Here is a 24,326-nt window from a genome sequence, read left to right on the forward strand (position 1 = left end):
TGCGTTTCCACTGCTAAAAGGGTACGAATGGTACTCTTTTGGTGGGCATGGTGTACGACAGAAAGTTTTAGTCAACGTCATTCTCGCTCGGGAAAATGTCACAATAAAGCTGTACAGGTCATTCACAAATACACATTTATTACTAACTTTTCTATGAACACAGGTTGATTATAACTGCAGATCAATAGCCTACTGTAAATTCTGCAATTATATAAAATAAATAAATAAATGCAACATATATGAACACGTACAGACCCTTACAGTGTCCAATAAGTTACCAATTACAGAAAAACTACACACGGCATACATTTGGTCCTTATTGGGGTTCAAAAATAACACTAAATATAGCCCGCAGTCAGAGCAAATATGTCATCTGTGTCTTTAATCTTCAGCAGGACATGTAGTCTCTGTTAGAGTCATTCCATCATTCTGAGTTCATAATAGTCCGAAAGGGGATAATAATAGTTAAACATGGTAGTTTGTTCACGTTTGCTTTATTTTTTTTGCGTGTCACTCTCACGTTTGTCAGTTTCTGACAGGATCGGGTTTCAAAAGCACGTCAATAATCAAGCGCAAGTTTTTTTTCATCTGCTCAAAAAGTTTGTTATTTCAAATATAGATGCGCAGCGAGTGCAAGTCTCTTTTTCGTCTCTTGTTTATCCTCATAGTGTCTGTGTAGGATAAAAGAACAACATCTTTACTTCATCTTTCGTGAAACGGAGTAGCCGTTTAATGTATAGTAAAATTAAACAGTAAAGTTGTACAATTGTACACTTCTGACTGTACATTGCATTTTTTATGTTTCTTATAATGCACATAGTTTTACTCCATCTCACGAAAGACGAACTTAAGTTGCCGTTCTTTTATCCCGCATGGATGCTATGAGGATAAACAATAGATGAAAAAGAAGCCAAGACCTTGAGTATAGTGAGGATAAATAAATGACAGCTTCCGAGTCCTCTTTTTTGCACAGTAGGCCTCAACTTGTGTTTTATATGGTAATGTAATCTATGCTTTAAAAGATAAATATAATGTATACAACTAAACATTATTTATATTACTTTATTTATTAATGGACAGTGCACAGATATTGATGTTTCACAATGTTTTTACACTACATTATTTTAATCTGACAAGCTTAGCTTACAATGTGGTCACACTTTACAATAAGGTTCATTAGTTAATGTTAATTAATGCATTTACTAACATGAACAAACAATGAACAATACATTTACTGCAGTATTTGTTCATGTTAGTTAACGTTAGTTAATGGAAATACAGTCGTTCATTGTTAGTTCATGTTAATTCACGGTGCATTTACTAATGTTAACAAGCATGGACTTGGATGTTAATAATGCATTAGTAAATGTTCAGTTATGATTGATAAATGCTGTACAAGTGTTGTTCATGATTAGTTCATGTTAGTAAATGCATTAACTAATGAACCTTATTGTAAAGTGTTACCTACAATGTTTACATTGCTCTACTTACATTAAATCCAAAAAACAAGAGATTGTTAAGATTTAATTAATGTTCATTTATTCATTTTCCTTCTGCTTGGTGCCTGGTTTATCAGGGGTTACCACAGCGGAATGAACCGCCACTTACTTGACATATTTATGTATTTGAACTTCAGGTGGTTTGTGTAAGGTGGTTTAGGTTTCGTAAAATAATTTTTTATTGCATCTTAAGTGATTTTCAACTAATTACACTGTCTTGTCCCAATAGCTGGATTTAGAGGTTTTTGCTAAAAAAGCACAAGTGGATTTAGATGGTTTTTGCTAAAAAAAGCACAAGTGGATCTTGATGGTTTTGATGCCAACGAAAATCTACCTTCTTAAAAACCAAAGAATTGTATAAAGTGACATTTTTGAAAAAAAGTTATTTTATTTACTAGCTAACAACCTTATCATTACCTATAAAATGAAACTTCTGAACCTAATCAGAGGAGCCTGACAGAAAATTCTCATTTACAAGAAAAGAGGTGGATTAAGAGGGTTTTGATTCTGAACATTTCATATATATATATATATATATATATATATATATATATATATATATATATATATATATATATATATATATATATATATATATATATATATATATATACTGTATGTATTGCGCCAGTGCCATCTTTTCACTTTTTCTATTATTTAAATTTTTTGTTCACCTAAGCCCATTATTGGCATTTAATTATTTTATTTTAAAAGCATTTTTGGCTTGTGGATATTCATTGCTTGATTCTAAACATGCCTCTATAAAGATTATGTATCTTTCTATCTAGATGTTTAATCCGAATGCTGCTTTGCCTCCCGGCCCGGAGGGAACCCAGTCTGGAGAGGTCAGATTATCCTTTAATACTCCATCACTTCTTCCCTAAAGCCACTTCATCCTGCCATGCCCTGCTCTTTCACTCATGAATGCAGATTAATACACTTATAATAGCACACATGCTCATATTAAATACATCTAAAACACACACATAATTGCTCTTGCATATTTAACTGTATTCCTAATTAATTATTTATTATGATGAGTATGAGTGTGCGCATGAGTGTGTCAGAGCAAGAGCGCATGTTGAAGAAATACTTACTACTGAGGTGTTAGAATGGAGACTTTTGAGTGCGATGAAATCATGTTGATGATGATGATGTGTGATTTAACATGGCGCTGCATGGGATTAATTCGGGATTGTGGTGTTTTTTTGTTTGTTTGTTTCGTTTATTCCTGCTGTTCTAGCTCTCGCGTTCTAGCTCAATGAGTTCTCTATCTCGAGAAGTGAGTCAGCATTTAAATCAGGTACTTTCAGCTGGTTTTTATCTGAAACACACACACATTTTCCAGACACTGCTTTATAATGCTGCATAGTAAAACACATGCACGTTTTTTGTGGCCACACCTCCAGCACTGCCTGACTTAACTCTTTGGCCAATAGGAAAGGCTCTTGGATTTCAAAGAGGTGTGCTGAAGTTTGAGGCCACACCCTCTTTTGGTGCATGTGCATATTAACCAATCACATGCTGCATGCTAATCACAACTGTCAGTCTGTATGTTTAGGTAGAGATTTCATTTTCCTGTTCCAATGGTAACCACTATTGTGTCATCATAGGTTCCTGCTCAACAGCCAGTGCAAGGAGCTCCGCCTGCAGGGGGTGTGACCTTTTATAACCCCTCCCAGTTTGCACAGGTAGGAAACAAAAGGAGCATTTATGAAGAACAGAGAGCTATTACAGCTCAAAAGGTTTGATGTACAGATGACAACATTGTAAAAATATACGCAAAAACAACTCAATTATAGGCTGAACATGTCATAGGAAATCATATTTTTGTAATTTGAGATGCTATTTTTAAATGTTAGCTAGTTTTATCAGGCCCCGAATCATAATTGGTGAAATATAAGGTAAAAACTCTTAAAAGTTTCATAGTTAAAAGCAGTGTGGTTTAATTGAATCAAAGATCCACAGTCACTTGCTGCTTAATGGCGGTGGGTGAGGAGATTTCCCCCAATGTGTAAAGCACTTTAAGTGTCCAGAAAAGCGCTAAATAAATGTAAGGAATTATTGTTATTACTAATGAATCAGTAGTATTAAACAAATCATTTAATAAATAAACGATTCAGTGATTCACTCATGAACACAGGGACTTGCTGCCACCTACTGGTAACGAAAGGCCTAAAGCAGCACAAGAAGACTCAGCAAAAATGTGATTTTCTTGAATATCTCCCAAAATATTAAGAATTTTTTTCAATACAGTGGTCCCAGACTATAACACTATTCACATTTCACAGCCTCGCAGTTTCGCAGATTTTTTTTTTTTTTTCGTGCAATTTGACATGTTTTTTTCTTCAGCGTATTGTAGAGCTTGCCAAATTCACATCAAATTCACCAGACGGAATCTGCAGACATTTTTTGTTTTTTTTTGTGCAGAATTTTGTAAAAAATTAGCAGATTTATGCGGAATGATTTTGGGAGTATCCTAAATAAAAACTTAATATATAAAATAAAAAATAATACCTTTTTAACGTTTAATGTTTACGATGCAAATCCACTTAGATCCACTTATTTGGTAAACAAAACAGCAAGTTTCTGATATAATATATCTTCCAAAAGGCAGAAAATATTACTTTACAAACTGTGTTCTAAATAAATCAGATGAACATTTTCATATTAGTCAGTAATATTACTGAAATTAAATCAAAAACTGAATAAATATATTATTTACACACAGAATGTTGTGTTTGCTAGTTTATTTGCGTAATTAATAACAATAGGCTATCGTTTTTGATTAAAAACTTTAACAGATTTCAATATTTTTTAACGATATATGTTGTAATAAATGTGTTTTTTTTTTTTTTTTAAATATTGTTTTTAGTAGTTCTTTATTCAATATTTTTAGTAAATATTTTGGTCCATTAAATCTAGGAGTTGTCTTTGATTCGGAGGCTTGTCTAGAAAAACAAATTAGCTCAGTGGTTAGGAATGGTTACTATAAGCCGTGGATCCTCTCCAGACTTAAATCCATACCTTCCTTTCAAGATCTGGAAAAAGTCATACATGCTTTTATCACATCTCTCTTAGTCTATTGTAATTCCTTATATATTGGTCTCCCTCAATCTTCATTGGCACAGTTGCAGTTGGTTCAAAATGCAGCAGCTAGACTTTTAACAAGTACCAAAAAAGTACCATGCTCATATTTCACCAGTTTTAGCATCCCTTAATTGGCTTCCTGTTTATTTTAGAAGTCAGTTAAAGATTTTACTTATTGTTTTTAAAGCACTGAATGGACAAGCACCTTCTCATATTTCTGATTTTATCAACTCCTCGCTCCATTAGGTCATCAACTAAAGTTGTACTACAAATTCTTCGGTCATGACTTAAACTGAAAGGTGATAGAGCCTTTGTAGTTGCTGCACCACGTTTGTGGAAGCAGCTGCCACCGGACATTTCGAGTTCTTCTTCTCTCTCTAATTTTATATCCAGACTTAAGACACGTTTTTACTCTATTGCCTTCCCAGGCCTTTAATCTTTATTGTGCATTGTTGTTGTCATACTATTATTTTTATGAGTACTTTTATTGTTATTTTACAGTTTTAGAATGTGTGCTATGGTTTTGTTTAGCATTTTGGTCAGTGCCAAACTGAAGTTAAATGTGCTTTATAAATATACTTACTATCAAAAAATGTGTTTATGATCACACTCCAACAAGCTAAACCAGCAATAAATAAATAGTGCTGAAAATATTAATAGCTGGCTCGATGATTGGCTAAACATCTACACTCACAGATTCCGTGTGGGCCTGCCAAGCGGCAACCTCCCGCTCTCCCTCGGGAAGCCAATAGGGAAGTAACTGAAACTGCAATTCATCAAAATTCCGCTAGTCCTGGCTCCATAATAGAGCAAATTGCAATTGAGCCCACTGTTAGAATGGCCAACTTTACAACAGAAAAAAAGGTGTTTACAGCCTGGTACAAAGAACGATTTTGGTTCATATAGCTATTATTACCCTTTATGACAACTGTGAGGGGGTGAATTTTTTTATAACTCATCCATTTCCTTTATATTAGGTTATATTAAGTTTGCATAATTAAGGGCGTGGCCACTTGAGTGACAGCTAGGTCTCGCTGGTCGCCGTCACTTTACCTCAGCTGAATCCGGCAGATTAACCACTGATCTCGGCATATTCATCGTATTTTTGTTTTGTTTTATGTGGCTTTACACAGTCAGCTGCCTTTTGGGATTATTTCTTACAATTATCAGATGATATGGGATGCTGTGTGCATTTAATTGTGCTCACAAACCATTCACGTGGCCTCCGTTTCCCATGTGAGTAAAGTTATATGCTTGTATACCATCTCTATAAATGTATTTGTTTTATTTAAGGTCATTTATCATTAATATTTCTCTTTAGACCCGTAAAGCACTCCAGAATGTGACAGATTGATTAGCTGTAGGCTCTAGAACAGTCATCTGAAGCGTTGTCATACAGTGTTCTGCCTGGAGTTCATCATAAGTCTTGCATTTACTAACACACACTATATCTGAAGTGTTTGGAAGTAATTCACGTTTTCCTCCTGAAGAAAAACGTCATAAGAACAATCCTTAGTGGCTCATTGTGTTACAGCAGTGTTTTTAAAAGTCTAAACACTTTATTGATATAGTGTACAGCCAAGCACATGTGGTCAGAACACAAACGAGTTGCAGGTAAAGTATCAAGCATTTCTCCCAAAGTAAAGTCTGTCTGCCAGGTCTAAGCAAAGTGCCAGCAGGTGTCTGTAGCTCCGCTCACTCTCTGCCTCTTTGCCCTTGTTTGGTATCCCGCCGTGGGTGCGATGACGTGCAAACAAAATGGCGACGGTTGGCCGCGCCTACTTGTAGCTTCTTTTGCAGTGTTCAGAAACCTATGGGTGACGTCACGGATGCTACGTCCATATATTTTACAGTCTATGGGGCCTGCTAATTAACTAGTAACTAAAAGCTTTTAAATGGTAAAGTTAATATATATAAACATAGTTTAAAAAGTGGAGTGTCTCTTTAAAATCTCAAAACTGATGGATGACATGCATAAACTGTTTTGCCTTATGTTACAGAACGAAACTAACATATATGAATGTGTTTCTCTCTCTAATCTCCAGTCTGCACCCACAAACCGTGCTCGCCCTGGGCGTCTGGGACAGAGAGGATACCCAACACCGAAGTAACAGTACCGCTGTAGTTCTAGATCAAACTTTGGTTCTAGATCATGAAGTTTGGACTCCTGGAAGCGCTGGCATGTGGCCCTCCAAATCCCTCAAATAACACTGTCATAATCGATGTTTGCGATTGGACGAGACTCTGTTTCTCCATATGGCCTGTGTGTGTGTGTGTGTACGGACCGGGCGGCGCTTCCTCAACATGAGCAGTGTGAATTACAAGTGCAATATTGCGATTTTTAGCCCCGTGTAGATTGATTTCGCTAGTGTAGTCTGCTCATTTCAGCAGGGTGTCTGCGAGTGTGTATGAGCGCATGTGTGTTTGGAGGAAACGTGGCCGTGTCCTGCTGACGGAAAGCATGAGTTTGAGGGCGGACAGGCCTGTTATCATGGGAACAGTGCAGCGTACCAGAATGTTTTAGATATTTATTAAGCTTCCTGTCAAAATGAAGCGGCCCGTCACGAGTACGAGTTTAGTGTCTTTTTACCATCTCCTGGTCAAATCCTTTAATTTCGCCAGTAGCTACAGAATCATACGTTTCTATGATTTACCAAAATCCTGTGATCATTTGTGTGTATTGCTCATAAAATATCATTATTATTGTTCCTGGCTTCTCATCGCGCACTCTGATTGGTCGTCGTGTCTCTTAATCACACGCCGTTATTCCTTTGCTTGTTGCCATGCTGGACAGCGGAGGTTTTTTGTAATTCCAAAGGTCAGCTCTGTTTGAAGGAAGCTTGGACTTTTCCAATGTGTTTAGAAATTGACTGTACAATTCTTGATAAAAGTGATAATAAAGATATTTTTGAGCTCTTTAATATTTTTGGAAAGTGTTTATATATTTATTTTTCCACTTTTTTTTTATTCCCCACCCCCTCTTTATTCTGCTTTAGTTGGAAATGTATGGGATCAAATCCCCAGCTAAAGTATTGCGGTCACAGATAGAAAAGTAATGAGCGCAAATCAGAAAATTGACATCGATCGTAAAATTATAACACGCGTAAGTGAAAACTAAACGTAAAACAAGTAACAACAGGGTCGCCTACTGAAAGAATTAAAAATAATAAACATGTTTAGACAAAATCAGACACAATTTCCGCTCCTACTTGAATGTTTTGTATTGAAGGATTTAGATTTCTACGTTCCAATCCGTCTCAGCATGGATCAGCGTTTATCCTTTTCTCATCATCCTGTTTCTCATTACTTTTATTAAATATGATTATTGATTAATGAATAAAGTTAACACATTGCTTAATATAAGAATGTTCAGTGCATCTGCATGTCTCTTTGTAACTATTTTCAGGAGCCACCAAACAAGGTCAGAGGTCACGGAGACCTCGAGTGGAACTGAAGGGCTGAGGACTGGAAACAACTGTTTCTATTGTTATTTCTATGAGTTAATACTATCAAATGTCTGAAGTGATTTTGCTATTTTTACGGTTAATTCTTTTAAAGTGATTCTACTTTTTATTCAAGACAGACTTTGTGTAGTAAGGATATAACTGCCTGAATATAGGGATTATTTACAGTTTTAACCCAAAGAATGAGCAGTCTGTCAGATGAAGAAGAGCCAGAGTCAGAGATTCAAATAAATAAATGAAGTTTACTGAAGATAGTCTGCAGGTTCATCAGCAGAAGTTAGCTTCAACACTCGCAGAGTTCCTAGGCCTCTCTGCTTACAATCACAAATCAACAACAATACTCTCTCACATAACGTCATTAACTGCGTCACACATATAGGTGTTCTAACCCGATTGGTTAAAACACAGATATACTGGGAAAAATTCCACGTGGGTGTGTGCATACAATTCTGAACAATATCTTAAGCATATAAACGTCAGACATCCACTAGACTGTTTAGAGCTGACTCCAGACCTGTGAAACGGATCCACAATCAAATAGAACACACACACTTGAAGTACAATCGGTTTCTTACCCAAGGCTGAGTGTGCTCTCAGCCGTCTTTATCAATACTGTTTAAAAACTGGTATAATCTACAATCAGGCTATTATAATATCCTTACTACACAAAGTCTGTCTTGAATAAAAAGAAGAATCACTTTAAAAGAATTAACCGTAAAAATAGAAAAGTCACTTTAGACATTAAGACAGTATTAACTCATAGAAATAACAATAGAAACAGTTGTTTCCAGTCCTCAGCCCTTCAGTTCCACTCGAGGTCTCCGTGACCTCTGACCTTGTTTGGTGGCTCCTGAAAATAGTTACAAAGAGACATGCAAATACACTGAACATTCTTATATTAAGCAATGTGTTAACTTTATTCATTATTCAATAATCATCTTTAATAAAAGTAATGAGAAACAGGATGATGAGAAAAGGATTAACGCTGATCCATGCTGAGACAGTATGGAAGGTAGAAATCCAAATCCTTCAGTATTCTTGTGGTCTTCTCCCCATCGCTCTTGTTCCCACATTCTGCGCTTGTGTTTCCAAAAGATGCAATTCGAGTTTCATGTAAATCACAGGTGGGCTTCAGCGTCATCATTGGTCCATTAATCGAAGTTTGCTCCTCTAGCCAATCAGACGAAGGGGGAGTTGATGTCACTCTAACTGTGCGTTCACACTGAAGGCGGCGAGAGCGTTAAAGTTCGCTCTGGCCTCCCTGGTGACAACGCTGTCACCAGGGAGCTCTGGCAGTGAAAGCTTCAAAATCCACTACATTAATGTCATATTTAAAGGGGCCGTTGCAGCATATAAGCAAATCAGTTATATTCCCGCTTAAAAAATATGCTTTCTAGCGTGAAATTGTTGCACATTTTTATCAAATCCACTTAACTATGTAAGATTAAGTTGTTGTGTGTTGTGTGGCTTTGCTCCACTTATCCAATATGTCTGAAATATTCTGAAGCAGCAATACTGTTTTGTCTTGTTTTTATAGTTAGCGTGAGATTCCCGCTAAAATATAACATTAATGCACATCAACTCGCTAGGAACTTTTTTTAAATGTACAGTTGAAGTCAGGATTATTAGCCCCCCTTTGAATTTATTTTCTTTCTTATTTTTATATTTCCAAAATAATGTTTATTGGGCAAGGAAATTTTCACAGTATGTCTGATAATATTGTTTCTTCTGGAGAAAGTCTTATTTGTTTTATTTCGGCTATAATAAAAGCAGTTTTTAATTTTTTAAACACCATTTTTAGGTCAAAATTAGTCCCTTTAAGCTATTTTTTTCTGATACTCTACAGAACAAACCATCATTATACAATAACTTGCCTAATTACCCTAACCTGCCTAGTTAACCTAATTAACCTAGTTAAGCCTTTAAATGTCACTTTAAGCTGTATAGAAGTGTCTTGAAAAATATCTAGTCAAATATTATTTACTGTCATCATGGCAAAGATAAAATAAATCAGTTATTAGAGATGAGTTATTAAAACTATTATGTTTAGAAATGTATTGAAAAGAAATCTCTCCGTTAAACAGAAATTGGGGGAAAAAAAATAAACAGGGGGCTAATAATTCTGACTTTAACTATGTAAATATACACTGTCTGTGATTGCAGGCAGTTCAATATAAACATTTATACTGTAACATCAGACACCTGTCAGTGGTTGCAGTTTTCGCTTTTGTGCGTTCTAATTTTACACACAATGTAAATGTTTTGGATTTACACACATTATTTTTCGATCCGCGACCATAATGGACCATAATTTGGTGGGATTTTGATCCCATAGAAATTCGTCATTGTACCGGGGTAAAATAGGCAACTACTTCTGTTTCATGTGGTCTTTTCTTTTCTTTTTTCAATTAAAAAATTGTCCAGATTGTAGACGGATGCTAACTCCACCACTGTTTAAAAGTGTGTGGTCAGTAAGACTATATATTACGCTCAGGTATGTAATTTTTTTTAAATACAATTTGCATAGCTATTACTCCAGTTTTGTGTCCCATTATCCTACAGAAAGCAGTATAATTTGCGAATTTGCTGCTTGAAACATTTCTATCAACATTAACAATGTTTTTTTTATTATTATATAGTTATAATTTCTTCAGATTCTTAGATGAATAAATATTCTAAATGACTTTTGTAACATTTTGAATGTCTTTAAAAAAGTATTAATTTAAAAATAAAATACAGACCTCAAACTGTTCAACAGTATTTAAAAAAAAGAAAGTGTTTTTTTATTTTATTTTTGCAAACAGCACTTTGCTAGCAAATTTTAGTTTGTTGTGATGCAAACTTTTTTTCAAAAGAACTAAATAGTTTTAAACGATAATGCAGCAAAACCAGAAATCAAACCAAAACTGATCTTAAAACCACTTCAGCACATTTATAATAATTGTAGACTTCACATAAACCTCAAACAACACGTCTTTTGTCAGAATCTTTTTATTTACAGGCATATATTATTTTAAATCAGCACTAAATCTGGAAGATCATAGCTAATTGTGACACAAAATCATATTTGTGTATAATGACACCCCGGAATGTCAAAACCATGACCTAATGGTTAGTTCGCATGCTCTGGAGATGCTCATGCAGGTTCTAATCCAGCCTGTTTTTATTTATATATATATACAATGCTCAACATATATAAGTACACCCCTCACAAATCTCTCATTTAGATGAAGATTTTCTATAGAAAGCTATACAATATCATATTTGTGCATATACGCTAGATTAGTCAGTGCTGAAGCCAAATCTGGAGCTCATCTAACGAAATAACTTACGATAACGGTCTAAAATTAGTAGCCCAAATTTGTGTTAGGGAAATATATTAAATGAAGGATTAAAAGAGCAAAATTCAAGAGAAACAAAAATTTTTTGTTGAAATGTTGCTTGTAGTTTTCCATTACAAATGATTTTCTCAATATTTTGCATAAATTTAATTGCATTATCTTTCTATTTCTAAATATGTTTGGTGACTAAAATATTATTTTAATAAATATATCTGTTTAATAAATCTGTTTTGTTCAAATGCACCAAAATATGACCAATATTCACTGAAAAATGGACAAAAATATTCATTTTCAAAATAGTGTGTACTCCATTATGTCGAGAATTGTATATATAAACAGTCATATTTCATCTCCAGTCTCAATATCTCACCTATTAATAAAAGTTGCTCAAATATAAAGTCCATGTAAACAATGTCTTGAAATACTAAAAATGTACAGCAATTTGGACCTAAAGTTGTCAGTCACATGGAGTGTAGTGATTCAAAGCCTCATTCCGCCATTGCTGTGTGTTTCAGAGCGCCCTCCTGTGGACACAGAAAGAACATCTTATTTCCTTTTCATTATTATTCTAAGCACGACCTGAGAAAAGTCTTGTCGCCTATCCAAGTTTTAGGAACAACAAATAATAACTTCTAGTGGATCATTTGGTATCAGAAGTGGCTTTTATGGAAGGCAAAGGCCTCTAGATTACACTTATTTTACCAAAATAAAATCTGATCATGCCTTGATTTTTAATTCTTTAATAAGGAGAGTAAGGTCTGACTTTGCTTATACAAAAGTCTTGTCACTGAACAGAAATAATGTCCAGTATAGAATATAAAGTCATGGAGCAGTGGAAACAGAATGAATATTGTGTCTGACTCCATCATGAGCTTGGAGGACTGCATCCATACATCTCTGCAATGACTCAAATCACTGATTAATAAAGTCATCTGGAATGGCAAAGAAAGCCTTCTTGCAGGGCTCCCAGAGTTCATCAAGATTCTTTGGATTCATCTTCAATGCCTCCTCCTTCATCTTACCCCAGACATGCTCAATAATGTTCATCTCTGGTGACTGGGCTGGCCAATCCTGGAGCACCTTGACCTTCTTTGTATTCAGGAGCTTTGATGTGGAGGCTGAAGTATGAGGAGGAGCGCTATCCTGCTGAACAATTTGCCCTCTCCTGTGGTTTATAATTTAATTGGCAGCACAGATGTCTTGATACCTCAGGCTGTTGATGTTGTCATCCACTATGCAGATCTCTCACACCCCCCCATACTGAATGTAACCCCAAACTATGATTTTTCCTTCACCAAACTTGACGGATTTCTGTGGGAATCTTGAATCCATGCGGGTTCCAGTAGGTCTTCTGCAGTATTTGTGATGATTGGGATGCAGCTCAACAGATGATTCATCAGGAAAATCTACCTTCTGCCACTTTTCCAAATGATCAACTAGAAGTCAAATTATTATTTGTTGCTCTTACAACTGGGATCGACGACAAGACTTTTGTCAGGTAGTGTAGTTCAAAGCTCAAACTTTAGTGTAAAAAACATGCACAAATGTTTGTGTGTACTGTATTTTTGATTAATGTACCAGTGCGCTTTTTGCTCTTTGAACGGCGACTTCTAACATGCTTCGATCGGACAGAATTTGTTGCAGAGTTCCAGAATCCATTTCCAGCAGCATCCCTGTATTCACACATGAATACATAATCATACAGCATGTGCAAAAACATACTCAAAAGGGTCGCTCACTAACAACTCAAAATTCTGCCATCATGTACTCGTCCTCCACTGCTTGACTTCTGTTGAACACAAAAGAAGATATTTTGAAGAATGCTGGTAACTATATGGAACTTCTATAATAGAAGTCAATGAACTAACATTCTTCAAAACATCTCCTTTTGTGTTCAACAGACAAAAGAAACTCAAATGTGTAAAACCACATGAGGGAGAGTAAACGATGAGGTCATTTTGGTGTTTGGGTGAACTATCCCTGTAAGTCATGAATTGTGTATTTAAATGAGCTCACCTGTGATGTCGGCACAGTGGGCGGGGTCTAGCTGATGCACAAAACTGAAGAGCGTCTCTCCGATGGCCTCCACGTCCTCTCTGTCAGAGCTGTCACTCACATCTGTGACATCATCACCCTGCCTGCACACCACACCGACAGCAATGTGTGAGTATGTACATTTTACAAAACCTTTCAGTACTCTTTCTAAGTTTGTCAATATTCGTTTGTCAGTAATAATAGGAGCTGTGCATCATTTATTTATTCATTATTATTATTTTTTTTTAAATAAGTCAAATTTAGAATATTTTGTGAGTGCGTCAAACTATTTGGGGCTGTGATCATTTAGTGTGTGTCATTAAACTATCGTGATTATAGTGTTGATTTTTTATAGTGTGTCACTTGCAATGATTTATGGGTAAAGTATGGTTAGAAAATGGAAACGCAGTAGGTAGTGCTATCGCCTCACAGCAAAAAGGTCACTGGTTCGAGCCTCGGCTGGGTCAGTTGGCGGTTCCGTGTGGAGTTTGCATGTTCTCCCTGTGTTCGCGTGGGTTTCCTCCGGGTGCTCCGGTTTCCCCCACAGTCCAAACACATGACGTACAGGTGAATTGGGAAGGCTAAATTATCCGTAGTGTATGAGTGTGAGTGTGTGTGTATGGATGTTTCCCAGAGATGCGGCTGGAAGGGCATCCGCTGCGTAAAAACGTGCTGGATAAGTTGGCGGTTCATTCCGCTGTGGCGACCCCGGATTAATAAAGGGACTCAGCCGAAAAGAAAATGAATGAATGAATGAAAAAGACACTAATGCACACCATTTTAAATCATTCCTATTTAACCATTTATACCTGTCTAAAAAAGTTACACACCTTCAATATTCATTAAAAATACAGATCTTTCATATATTATAATTCTTACCAGCATTCAATGATATATATATTACCTTACATCTGTCCTGATAATAAGAATTTAACCCTTAAAATGAGTTTGTTTACCAGGCCTGGCTCCAGCTTGGAATTTTAGGGTGGGCCAAGTGACATTCCAGGTGGGCAAAATAAAATAAAAAAAAAATATATATATATGACCAATATTCACTGAGTAATAAACAAAAATATTCATTTTAAAAGAGTGTGTACTCAATTATGGTGAGCTCTGTATATATAAACTGATGAAATTTCCTCCAGTCTATTCGTCAGTCTTATTTCATCTCCAGTCTCAATATCTCCCCTACATATACATATATATATATATATATATATATATATATATATATATATATATATATATATATATATATATATAGCATTGTTACAATTTAGTAACTAACCATAAGATTTTTTCTTGCTATAATTTATTGTTATTTATTCGCTAAAACTTTAATAAAACTTAATCATTTATGTTTGGCAAAAGCTGATTTATAAAGAAATAATATGCTTTCAATAAGATACTGGAAATAATTGCTGTTTTTACAGAGTTTTATTCCTTAACCTTTCGAAATGTCAACTATACATGCAATAGAATCACCCATATTACTTTTAATGCATGTAATAATGCTTACAATAACTGTAACTAGTGTTGTCACGATGCTGGAATGTCCAAATTCGAGATGATACGTTGAAAAAATATCAACATTCCATACCATTTTCTATATGTTGTGATTTTTAAAAAATCTTAGTATTATTAATTGTTATTTAATGCACCAGAGCCAATATGTACATTAGAATATTTTTAATAACAAATTATTGAATAGCAGATCTATAGCCTATCAAAAAACATTTATTAGCGTTTATTTCAAATTTAACATGTTTTAATCGACGCACATATGGCGTTTAGCGTGCTTTACCATAGCGCTCTATGTGTGTGCGTCAACCTGCTCGCTGAAACATGTTGAATTATCAATATTTATTCAGTATTCATTATTGAATCTTGAATTGTCAATATTGTGTTGCACTACGGTTAAGCACAACAGTAAACAGTACCAGTTTAAGACATCTAGTATGTTTTTTACATTTTTCCCTTGTCAAAACATGTTTTTAAAGCTCACAGTCACATCATATGCTGCTTTCTCAGTTTTGAAACGCATCACAAAAAAATTGTTGTTATCTGATGTTGGGCCAGCATGGGCCAAGCTCCTGATTGGGCCCCCCCATGGAGCCGGTCCTGTTGTTTACATGTTAACCTGAAAATTGATTATTTTTCATATACAAAAGTCAAAGCTTGACTTAATTTTTTTAAATAGTTTTTACAGTATTGTCTTAGCCAGTGGTGCTCAACCCTGTTCCTGGAGATCGACCTTCCTGCAAAGTTCAGCTCCAACCCTGATCAAAGACACCTGAACCAATTAATTAGGACCTGAACAGCACTTGATAATTACAGGCAGGTGTGTTTGATATGGGTTGTAACCGAAATCTGCAGGAAGGTCGATCTCCAGGAACAGGGTTGGTCACGCCTGGTCTAAGCCAATGATCAGAAACAAAATTCCTTTTGATGTAATATTATTTGTATAAAAATTAATAACAAAAACATTAATAAAACTACCACTTACACACATAAAAAGTTCTCAGTATATACATTAAAAACAAGCTCTCAAATCAATCTCAACATCCCTACATAATTACAGTTACATCATTTAAAGAATTTTGGCCTACAGGTAACAAACGGAACTAAAAGCTGCTAAATTTTAATTTAATCATTCATTCATTCATTTTCCTTCGGCTTAGTCCTTTCAATTATCTGGGGTCACCACAGCGGAATGAACCGCCAACTTATTCAGCATATGTTTTACACAGCAAATGCGCTTCTAGCTGCAACCCAGTACTGGGAAGCACCCATACACTTTCTCATTCACACACACACTACAGCCAATTTAGTTTATTCAATTCATCTATAAGGCATATGTTTGGACTGTGGGGGAAACCGGAGCACCCGGAGGAAACCCACACCAAGACGGAGAGAACATGCAAACTTCACACAGAAATGCAAACTGACCCAGCCGGGACGCAAACCAGCGACCTTCTTGCTGTGAGGCAACAGTGCTAACCACTGAGCCACTGTGTTGCCCTTAATTTAATTTAAAACTTTCAAAATTATTTCAATTGTTAAATTTGCTCCAACTAAGTAAGCCAAAGTCACCTACTCCTGCAAGGTCTTCAAGGCCATCTTAACTTGTTCCTCAAGGAGTGTTTGATCCGACAGCAGCTGAAGCACCGCCTCTTTCTTCTGCTCCAATAGCATGCCTGTACAGTTGCCATAGTAATGTTAATATTCCAACAAAGTTTGATTAGCCCTCCAGTGAATATTTCCCAAATGATGTTTAACAGAGCAAGGAATATTTCACAGTATTTCCTATAATATTTTTTCTTGATTTCAGCTAGAATAAAAGCAATTTTAAATGTTTCTAAAACCATTTTAAGGTCAATATTATTAACTCCCTTAAGCAAAATTTTTATTTGACAGTCTACAGAACAAACCACCGTCATACAATAACTTGTCTAATTTCCCTATCCTGCCTAATTAACCTAGTTAAGCCTTTAAATGTCACTGTAAGCTGAATACTAGTATCTTGACAAATATCTAGTCAAACATTATGTGCTGTCATCATGGCAAAGATAAAAGAAATTGGGTAAAAAAAATGAAAGGATTCAAATTTAACAGGAGGGCTATTAATTCTGACTTCAACCACATATGGCTTAAAGACCTCCTTTGAGACTACTTATTTTGGTGTCTTTTGTAAGTGACTTTATAGAACATTTTTGATGTGTGTAAACAATAACAATGGTCCTAACGCATTTCTGGTTTTAGTTTCCATTTTCATTTCATTTCAGCTTCCGAGAATTCAAGAAGGTCCACATGTTGATAAATAATGTTATGATGGCTGTTTTAACTTAAAGTTATCATTGAATTCCTTCTTAATAAATTCTGAAACGGTTTGACAAGAAGCAGGAAATGATCATGGGCCTATGACATCACCACATTCAAATGGTCCATAAACATAGAAAGCATTTACCGTGCACTTTGATTTAAATAACCTTTATGAAAAGAAATTATACATTTTATAATATACAGTAGGTGCAATGATGATCCATTGTTATTTAACATAACAGACTTATATAAAACTGAAACAACACACTTGTTCTTAACCTGTACTTATTAAAACATATAAAGGAATATGCAATCATTCTGAATTGTATCATATCTTGAATTATTACACACTTATTGCTGAATTGGGTAATAATTGGGTAAAACCTACACTTAAAAAACATAGTTTGTTCAAACTACTTATTTAAATTGAGCCGAAACAACAATTCTTGAGTTTATTTTGGTGACAACGTAATTGTTTTATGTTCAATCTATTTAAATTTGTAAAAACTAATAAGTTAACTTAACTCCTTCATCTTTTCCCAACACAAATTATTTGTGGGAAACCCATCAATTTTGCAGCATAGTGGTTAGGATTGGTTATGTGAAGCATTTACGATAGCATTACTTTATTCTTGGAAACACATATTACGTATTTAAATATATTATTTGGTGTTTGTTCAGCGAGTCAACCACTGCACCTGTAATTTTCTGTGTTTGTCCAGTGTTGTAGAGCTGGATAAGGTCATACAGCTGTTCACCCAGGGAGTCAGAGGATGCAGACGCCGCATCATCAGTGTGAGATGCAGGTTCACTGAGGAATCAGACAGAGCTTATTTACCTGACACTGCATAATATATTCATTTACAAACATTTTGAGCTGGATTGAATTCCTGTGATGTTACTTTGCCATTTAATGTTCAAGAAGTTAACAGTAAATATTTACATTATTACAACAATACAATTGCTGTACGAGGATAATTACAGTGTCTATTACTGCGAGGGGTAGGTTTAGGGTTGAGGTGGAAGTAGAGGTTAATTAAAGGGTAATTTCATAAATAATATAAATAATTATTGTTAACTTCTGGCCACAGCTGTATCCCCTATAGCAACAAAATTATCTGTGTTACCTGTTGTTAGGTGATGTGAGAGCGGTCAGAGCTCTTTCCAAAGCTTTACTCAGAAGAGCTTCATCACACAACATCTGAGACACAACTGAAGCGGGCAACTCCAGCAGCATACCTGCACACATCAACAACATTTACTGAAAATAACCACAATCTTACAGACAAATAGACAGACAGACAGACAGACAGACAGACAGACAGACAGATAGACAGATAGATAGATAGATAGATAGATAGATAGATAGATGGATAGATAGATAGATAGATAGATAGATAGATAGATAGATAGATAGATAGATAGACGGATGGACAGAGGGACGGACGGACGGACGCATGCATAGATAGATAGATAGATAGAGAGAGAGAGAGAGAGAGAGAGAGAGAGAGAGAGAGAGAGAGAGAGAGAGAGAGAGAGAACGTTAGAGAGGGAGACAGTGTTTCACCTGTAAGTTTCGGTGTCATCTCAGCATATCTCGGATGTATCAGATCATACAGTTTCTCTCCCAGAGTCTCCAGATCTTCATCATTCTCCATCACTGCTGCACTGGGTGATGATGATGAAGATTCGCCTCTTATTTATGTTAGTCATACGATTCAAACCATCATGTGCCTGGACTCCGCTGTCATTTACGCGAACTAGCTGTCGCCAGTGAGTATAAATAATAACAACAACAACAATTTATTTACAGGAGACATGAGAGCTGATTTGTTGTGGTTCGGAGAGCGCGTGAAAGTGACGTAGAGCACGCAGAGCGAATGACGTACGCAAACTTCATCACTCGCAGTCCAAAAGAGACTGTTCATCCGCAGTGTGCCTCAGACAAATAGTCCCGTTGAAAAATATTATTTAGAAATGAAAACAATTATAATTAGTCCCCCAAAAATCTAAAATGCACATGAAATATATTAAAAGGAATTTAGGCTTTGAAATGGTTGTGAATTGACATGTTTCTTGTCTTCACACAGGCGCGAGGAAATACATAAGCTCTAACGGAACTGGAACTCCTTCCTTTCCCTCTCTCTTCCTCTGCACAGAAGGTAACGTGGTCGTATTGTGTAGCTTTTCAACGACCGAATAAGCTCTTTAAAAGCACACCTTTTAGTAAAAAAGGCACACGGCATGTGTTATGAGCTGTTTATGAACGCTATCTTTCGGTGTAAGTTAGTGAAAGTAAAGAAGAAGGTGTTTCAGTATAAACGCTGCCGGTGGTGATTAGCGTTAGCGTGGCCTTCATTGACCACACGGCTAAATAAGCTCGAAATCAGTCTTGAATGAGTAAGAAGTTACGTTTTTCACCAGGATAGGCACATTAACATTTGTAAGAAAATTATGATGCTTGTTTTGGACATTTGGGGTGACGTAAAGTTGGTTTTATATTCACACATTTATTCAGTGACAACTTGTGACATGCTCCCTAAAGTGTTTACTATGGTAATGCTACTTTAAATATTTGGTCTGAAATCCCATGTAAGAGTGACTTGAAAACAACATTAGCTCCATTTAGTTGACTAAACAATAGTGCACTTGGTCATGTGCTGCTAATATGACTTCACTATTTAGCATTTGCGAAGAATACTTTTCTGAAATCATTAAGAAGGTGGAAGTCCATGTGTTAATATATAACTCCACGTCAATGCTTTGTCTATTTGTGATTTTAATGCATAATTCAAAGTGGTAGTTTATTGTGAAAAGCGATGTCTGATCAGACGGGAAATATTAAAATGACTGAGTGTTAATGGTTTTATTTTTATTATAATTATTGGTTCAGGACAGTCATCATGGCATCGCCTCACCTGCAGTGGATGGTCATCAGAAACAGCTCCAGTTTTCTCATCAAGAGAAACAAACAGACCTACAGCACCGTAAGTAGCCCATATTTGATACCAGTTTTATGTACATTGTTTTTGATGCATTTAAATGTTAAAAATTACTCTATGCAGACTTATTAGCTCAAGTCTGTATAGTTTCAGAGACTGTTTTAGTATTTGACTTGTTCAGAGACTTAGAATTGTGGTACCGTCGACTTTACATTTGTTCATTTTTGAACGAACCACTTGTGGCAGTCCCTATATTGTTATAGAGGTAAAGTTGGTTTTAAATTCGCACATTGATTCAGTGACATGCTTCCTATGTTTACTACACTGCTTTGAATATTCAGTCAGAAATAGCATGCAAGTATGACTTGTAAACAACATTAGCATTGTTGTACTTTGATAGTCATTGGCTGCTAATGTGATTTCCCGGTTTAGAATTTGCAATGAATACTTTAATGAAAATATAATATTAAGGAGAAAGTCCAAATGTGCAAATACAAAAGCAACTTTAGCCCAATTATATTGTTCACCACGCAGCTTTGAATATTAAAGCTGAAATCGCATGCTTGTATGGCTTCAATACAACATTAGCACTATTTAGTTGATATTGAACACTGTTGTACTTTGATAGTTTTTGGCCTCTAATATGATTTCTCAATTTAGAAATTGCAAAAAAAATACTTTTCTGAAATTTATATTATGGAGACAGTCTGAATATGCGATTATAAGATTATAAAACTGACTTTACCTCAGTACTGTTACAATGTTTTAGTATTTGACTTGTTGTGAATCAACTAAAACCACTGTCATGCATTTCAAGTCAGTAGTTTGTAAAGTCTTTTTTATTTTTACTTTTTTATTTATTTATTTTTTTTTGTGTGTGTACAATTCTCCAGTCCAAAATTGTTGTTCTGGCTATGGGAAACGCAAACATATGTTTGCAGGATATCTCTTTTTTTTTTAAATCACATTTTTTACTCTACAAAAGTCAATAATGGTATAATTAACTTAAATGCAACTATTATCAGAAGTTTGCATTTTTAGACTTCGATAAACTCCACTTTTTTTGTGCATTTATGGCCAAAATGAACTTGTGTGCAAAGTAGTACTTTAAGTATAGTTTACTAGGGGTTGTAAGTTGCATACTGAATATCATGTAATTATTATTGTTATATCATCTGACATGAATTTGCACTAAAATGCATTGAAACAGATTAACTATCTTAAAGGACTAGTTCACCCAAAAATTAAACTAGTCATCTCTTACTCATTCTCCACTCGTTTCATACCAGTTGACTTTATTCTGTTGAACACAAGGTATTAAAGTATGTTGGGAAGCAGAAGCCATTGACTTCCATAGAAATGTTTTGTTGTTGTTCCTATTTGGCACGTGAATGTCTGCGGCTTTCGACATTCTTAGGAATATCTTGTTTTGTGGTCATTATTTAAAACCACTGAAATGGGAGGAAAAGTTTTTTGGGGGCTGAAAAGTCCCAAATTTTCCATCGGTGTCCCTCCAGTTAAATATACTGCTCTTGTCCTTTTTGTTGCTGCTGTGACTAAATTAATTTGTCATATAATAATCAAGCAAATAATCAGGAAGAATTAAGTTATCAAATTAAACCAAAAAATCATATCTAATGTTTTAATGTAATGAATTATGAAGTTGTTATTGACGTTATGTAATGTTTGTTGCTCTTGCCATGAAATAGCAATAAGTTGCTGATGTGTTAATAAACCCAAGTACTGCTTTTGATCTTCTATATCTTTCACTTATTTTCAGGAGCCGAATAACCTGAAGGCCAGGAATGCTTTCCGTTTCAATGGTCTCATTCACAGGAAGACCATTGGCATTGAGCCGGCCGCTGACGGCAAAGGTGTGGTCGTGGTCCTGAAGAAACGTTCAGGTCAGTGAGACTAATGCTGTTTTGGACAGGGCTTTCAACAAGCTGATGATTGCCTAGTTCAAAGATCCAGGAGGAATGGGTTAATTTCTAAAATATGAGGTTGCATATTAAAATCAAAACATTTCACACTGTTATGATATTAACTATAGTAGTCGACATTTGAAGTGGATCAAAACCTTTCATCAGTTGTCCTAAAACTTATGAACACCCGTTCTTGTCTTTGGTAAATGTTTTGATCCACTTTAAATGTTGACTACTGTATGCCTGTTGCATTGAGGCCAAATCGCATATGTGTTATCCATACTACTAGTGCATAAGCAGTGCATTCACACACAATTCTAATAAGAATAAGTACTTTTAAATACCTGGATAATGCACTTATTCAACCCTTAAAACTGTGTAATTTTGAACACTATGCCAAATGTCTCAAGCTCAATTCCTGGAGGGCCACAGCTCTGCATAGTTTAGGTCCAACCACCTCCAACTCACCTGCTCAATAGTCTCTAGTAGTCTTGAACACCTTGATTAGTTGGATCAGCTGTTTTTGATTAGGGTTGGAGCAAAACTGCAGAGCTGCGGCCCTCCAGGAATTGAGCTTGAGACCTGTGCTTTATGCACTCAACGCTGGCAGTTGCTTGTGTAACAGTAGGAGAGGAGTTATTTGATGCAGAGGTTGTATTTCTTTATTTTGGATTATTAAAGCAAAATGACAAGTGATTATGCTGCATGCTGATAGAGAATGCTGTTGTATTCATGACAGGTACCATTGGTAGTATGGTAATTTATATCCCTAATTTAGCAAACATTTTTTTGGAAACAGTTTGAATTGTTTTCTGTTTAGTAAAAAGAATTTCCATTTGGGATGACACTAAACTACACATTATACTAAATCAGTGGTGCTCAACCCTGTTCTTGGAGATCGACCTTCCTGCAAAGTTCAGCTCCAACTTTGATCAAACACACCTGAACCAATTAATTAGGACCTGAACAACACTTGATAATTACAGGCAGGTGTGTTTGATATGGTAAAGTCTAGATCAGATACGCAGCCGGCGGGAAGTGCAATATGCACATTAATATAGCAGCATTTTTTATGACGCTGTGCAACAATAATAATTATTTTCAGTACTGTGACTGTTGGGTTTAGGGTTGGGGTGGTGTTAAATAAATAGAATTTATTGGGTAATTTAATAGATTAAATAATACTCTGTACAACTACAGTTTTTACGTTACTGTGACGTTGGGTTTAGGGTGGGGTAGGTGTTAATAAAATACAATAAATGGGAAATTTCATAAATAATATAAGTCTCGTTAACTTTCATAGCCGATCTAGCAACAATCGTTTGATATGGGTTGCAACTGAAATCTGCAGGAAGGTCAATCTCCAGGAACAGGGTTTGTCACCCCTGCACTAAATGGTTGAGTGTGTAAGTGCATAATGTATAGCGTTTCATTTAGGATTCAACTACTGATTTATATGCAAGCCAAAGAATGGCACGGCGATCTGATAAACCAGTGAACTAGTTTCTTTTTAGTTAAAAGTCTGCATTTATTTCAGGTCAGCGTAAACCTGCCACCTCATATGGGAAGATCACCATCAACAAGAACTCTCGCGCCACCCTCGCCAGCGTCAGGAACATCATCCGCAAAAATAAATACAGGAGAGACCTGCGTATGGTGAGTTTACACATCTCACATGCACCACAGCATGAAGCATCTGTCAAGTCCCCATTTACATCTTGGTGATGGACATTAGTTTGGTGTGATATGCATGAGCTTTAACATTATGTGGATTTTTTTTAAATGTATGGTGTTTAATGTCAGTTCACTCATTAAGTGATGCTTTGTTTTCGTCATCAGGCCGCTCTGAGACGTGTGAGCGCCATCCTCAGCAGTCAGAAACCTGTGGTGGTGAGGAAGAAGCGCTCCAGGGCTCCCAAGAGTTCATAAATAGACGCATATACAGCTTTTGACTGAATAAAAGCTTTTGGTTAAACTTCATTTTTCCTTTGGTCTCATCGTTTGTTTTTGATTGACTTGCAATGTTCAACTTAAAGGGTTAGTTCAACCAGAAAGTTCTGTTATTAATTACTCTCCTTTAATTACTCCTCATTTCTCATTGAGTGGACTTTTAAAGATGCACTTAATGCTGTGAAATATTCCCTAATATGTTACTCGGGTTCTCAGATCTTATTAACCTGCAATATAGAATAGAAATGCACAGTCTGCT

The 24,326-nt window shown here is 35.7% G+C and overlaps 3 protein-coding genes across 5 annotated transcripts in view; 2 read left to right on the forward strand and 1 right to left on the reverse strand.

The window, feature by feature from the left end:
* sec16a (SEC16 homolog A, endoplasmic reticulum export factor) overlaps positions 1 to 7,510 on the forward strand; it is a 40,517-nt gene extending 33,007 nt beyond the window's left edge. For 2 of the 3 annotated variants that reach the window (XM_056446877.1, XM_056446878.1), the window contains exons 28-31: positions 2,288 to 2,344; positions 2,743 to 2,802; positions 3,113 to 3,190; positions 6,635 to 7,510. In XM_056446877.1, the coding sequence (XP_056302852.1) occupies positions 2,288 to 2,344; positions 2,743 to 2,802; positions 3,113 to 3,190; positions 6,635 to 6,700 (261 nt within the window). In that variant the 3' untranslated portion in view covers positions 6,701 to 7,510. The remainder of the gene's footprint in view (positions 1 to 2,287; positions 2,345 to 2,742; positions 2,803 to 3,112; positions 3,191 to 6,634) is intronic. The other variant, XM_056446879.1, reaches the window with a different exon arrangement.
* Positions 7,511 to 11,242: 3,732 nt separating this feature from the next.
* Positions 11,243 to 19,096, reverse strand: LOC130214602 (E3 ubiquitin-protein ligase hyd). Its single transcript, XM_056446378.1, has 7 exons — positions 18,818 to 19,096; positions 18,378 to 18,489; positions 17,949 to 18,061; positions 16,526 to 16,625; positions 13,411 to 13,532; positions 12,973 to 13,067; positions 11,243 to 11,918 (listed from the first exon to the last, which is right to left on the reverse strand). Exons 1-7 carry the CDS (start codon positions 18,906 to 18,908, stop codon positions 11,883 to 11,885), a joined length of 669 nt encoding a protein of 222 aa, XP_056302353.1. The 5' UTR covers positions 18,909 to 19,096; the 3' UTR covers positions 11,243 to 11,882.
* A 216-nt stretch (positions 19,097 to 19,312) lies between these two features.
* rpl28 (ribosomal protein L28) lies at positions 19,313 to 24,097 on the forward strand. Its single transcript, XM_056447129.1, has 5 exons — positions 19,313 to 19,412; positions 20,144 to 20,237; positions 21,973 to 22,096; positions 23,655 to 23,773; positions 23,957 to 24,097. The coding sequence occupies exons 2-5, from the start codon at positions 20,154 to 20,156 to the stop codon at positions 24,044 to 24,046; spliced, it is 417 nt and encodes a 138-aa protein (XP_056303104.1). The 5' UTR covers positions 19,313 to 19,412; positions 20,144 to 20,153; the 3' UTR covers positions 24,047 to 24,097.
* Positions 24,098 to 24,326: the final 229 nt, after the last annotated feature.

This window comes from Danio aesculapii, chromosome 21 (genome assembly GCF_903798145.1).
Source record: "Danio aesculapii chromosome 21, fDanAes4.1, whole genome shotgun sequence".
NCBI lineage: Eukaryota > Metazoa > Chordata > Actinopteri > Cypriniformes > Danionidae > Danio > Danio aesculapii.

Coding starts and splice junctions, on each gene's coding strand:
- LOC130214602 (XM_056446378.1), bottom strand. CDS start 18,908: ATGGAGAATGATGAAGATCTGGAGACTCTGGGAGAGAAACTGTATGAT. Junction 18,490..18,817: donor GATGACACCGAAACTTACAG/GTGAAACACTGT, acceptor TGATGTGTGCAG/GTATGCTGCTGGAGTTGCCC. Junction 16,626..17,948: donor ACAAACACAGAAAATTACAG/GTGCAGTGGTTG, acceptor GCAACTGTACAG/GCATGCTATTGGAGCAGAAG.
- rpl28 (XM_056447129.1), top strand. CDS start 20,154: ATGGCATCGCCTCACCTGCAGTGGATGGTCATCAGAAACAGCTCCAGT. Junction 20,238..21,972: donor ACAAACAGACCTACAGCACC/GTAAGTAGCCCA, acceptor ACTTATTTTCAG/GAGCCGAATAACCTGAAGGC. Junction 23,774..23,956: donor ACAGGAGAGACCTGCGTATG/GTGAGTTTACAC, acceptor TTTCGTCATCAG/GCCGCTCTGAGACGTGTGAG.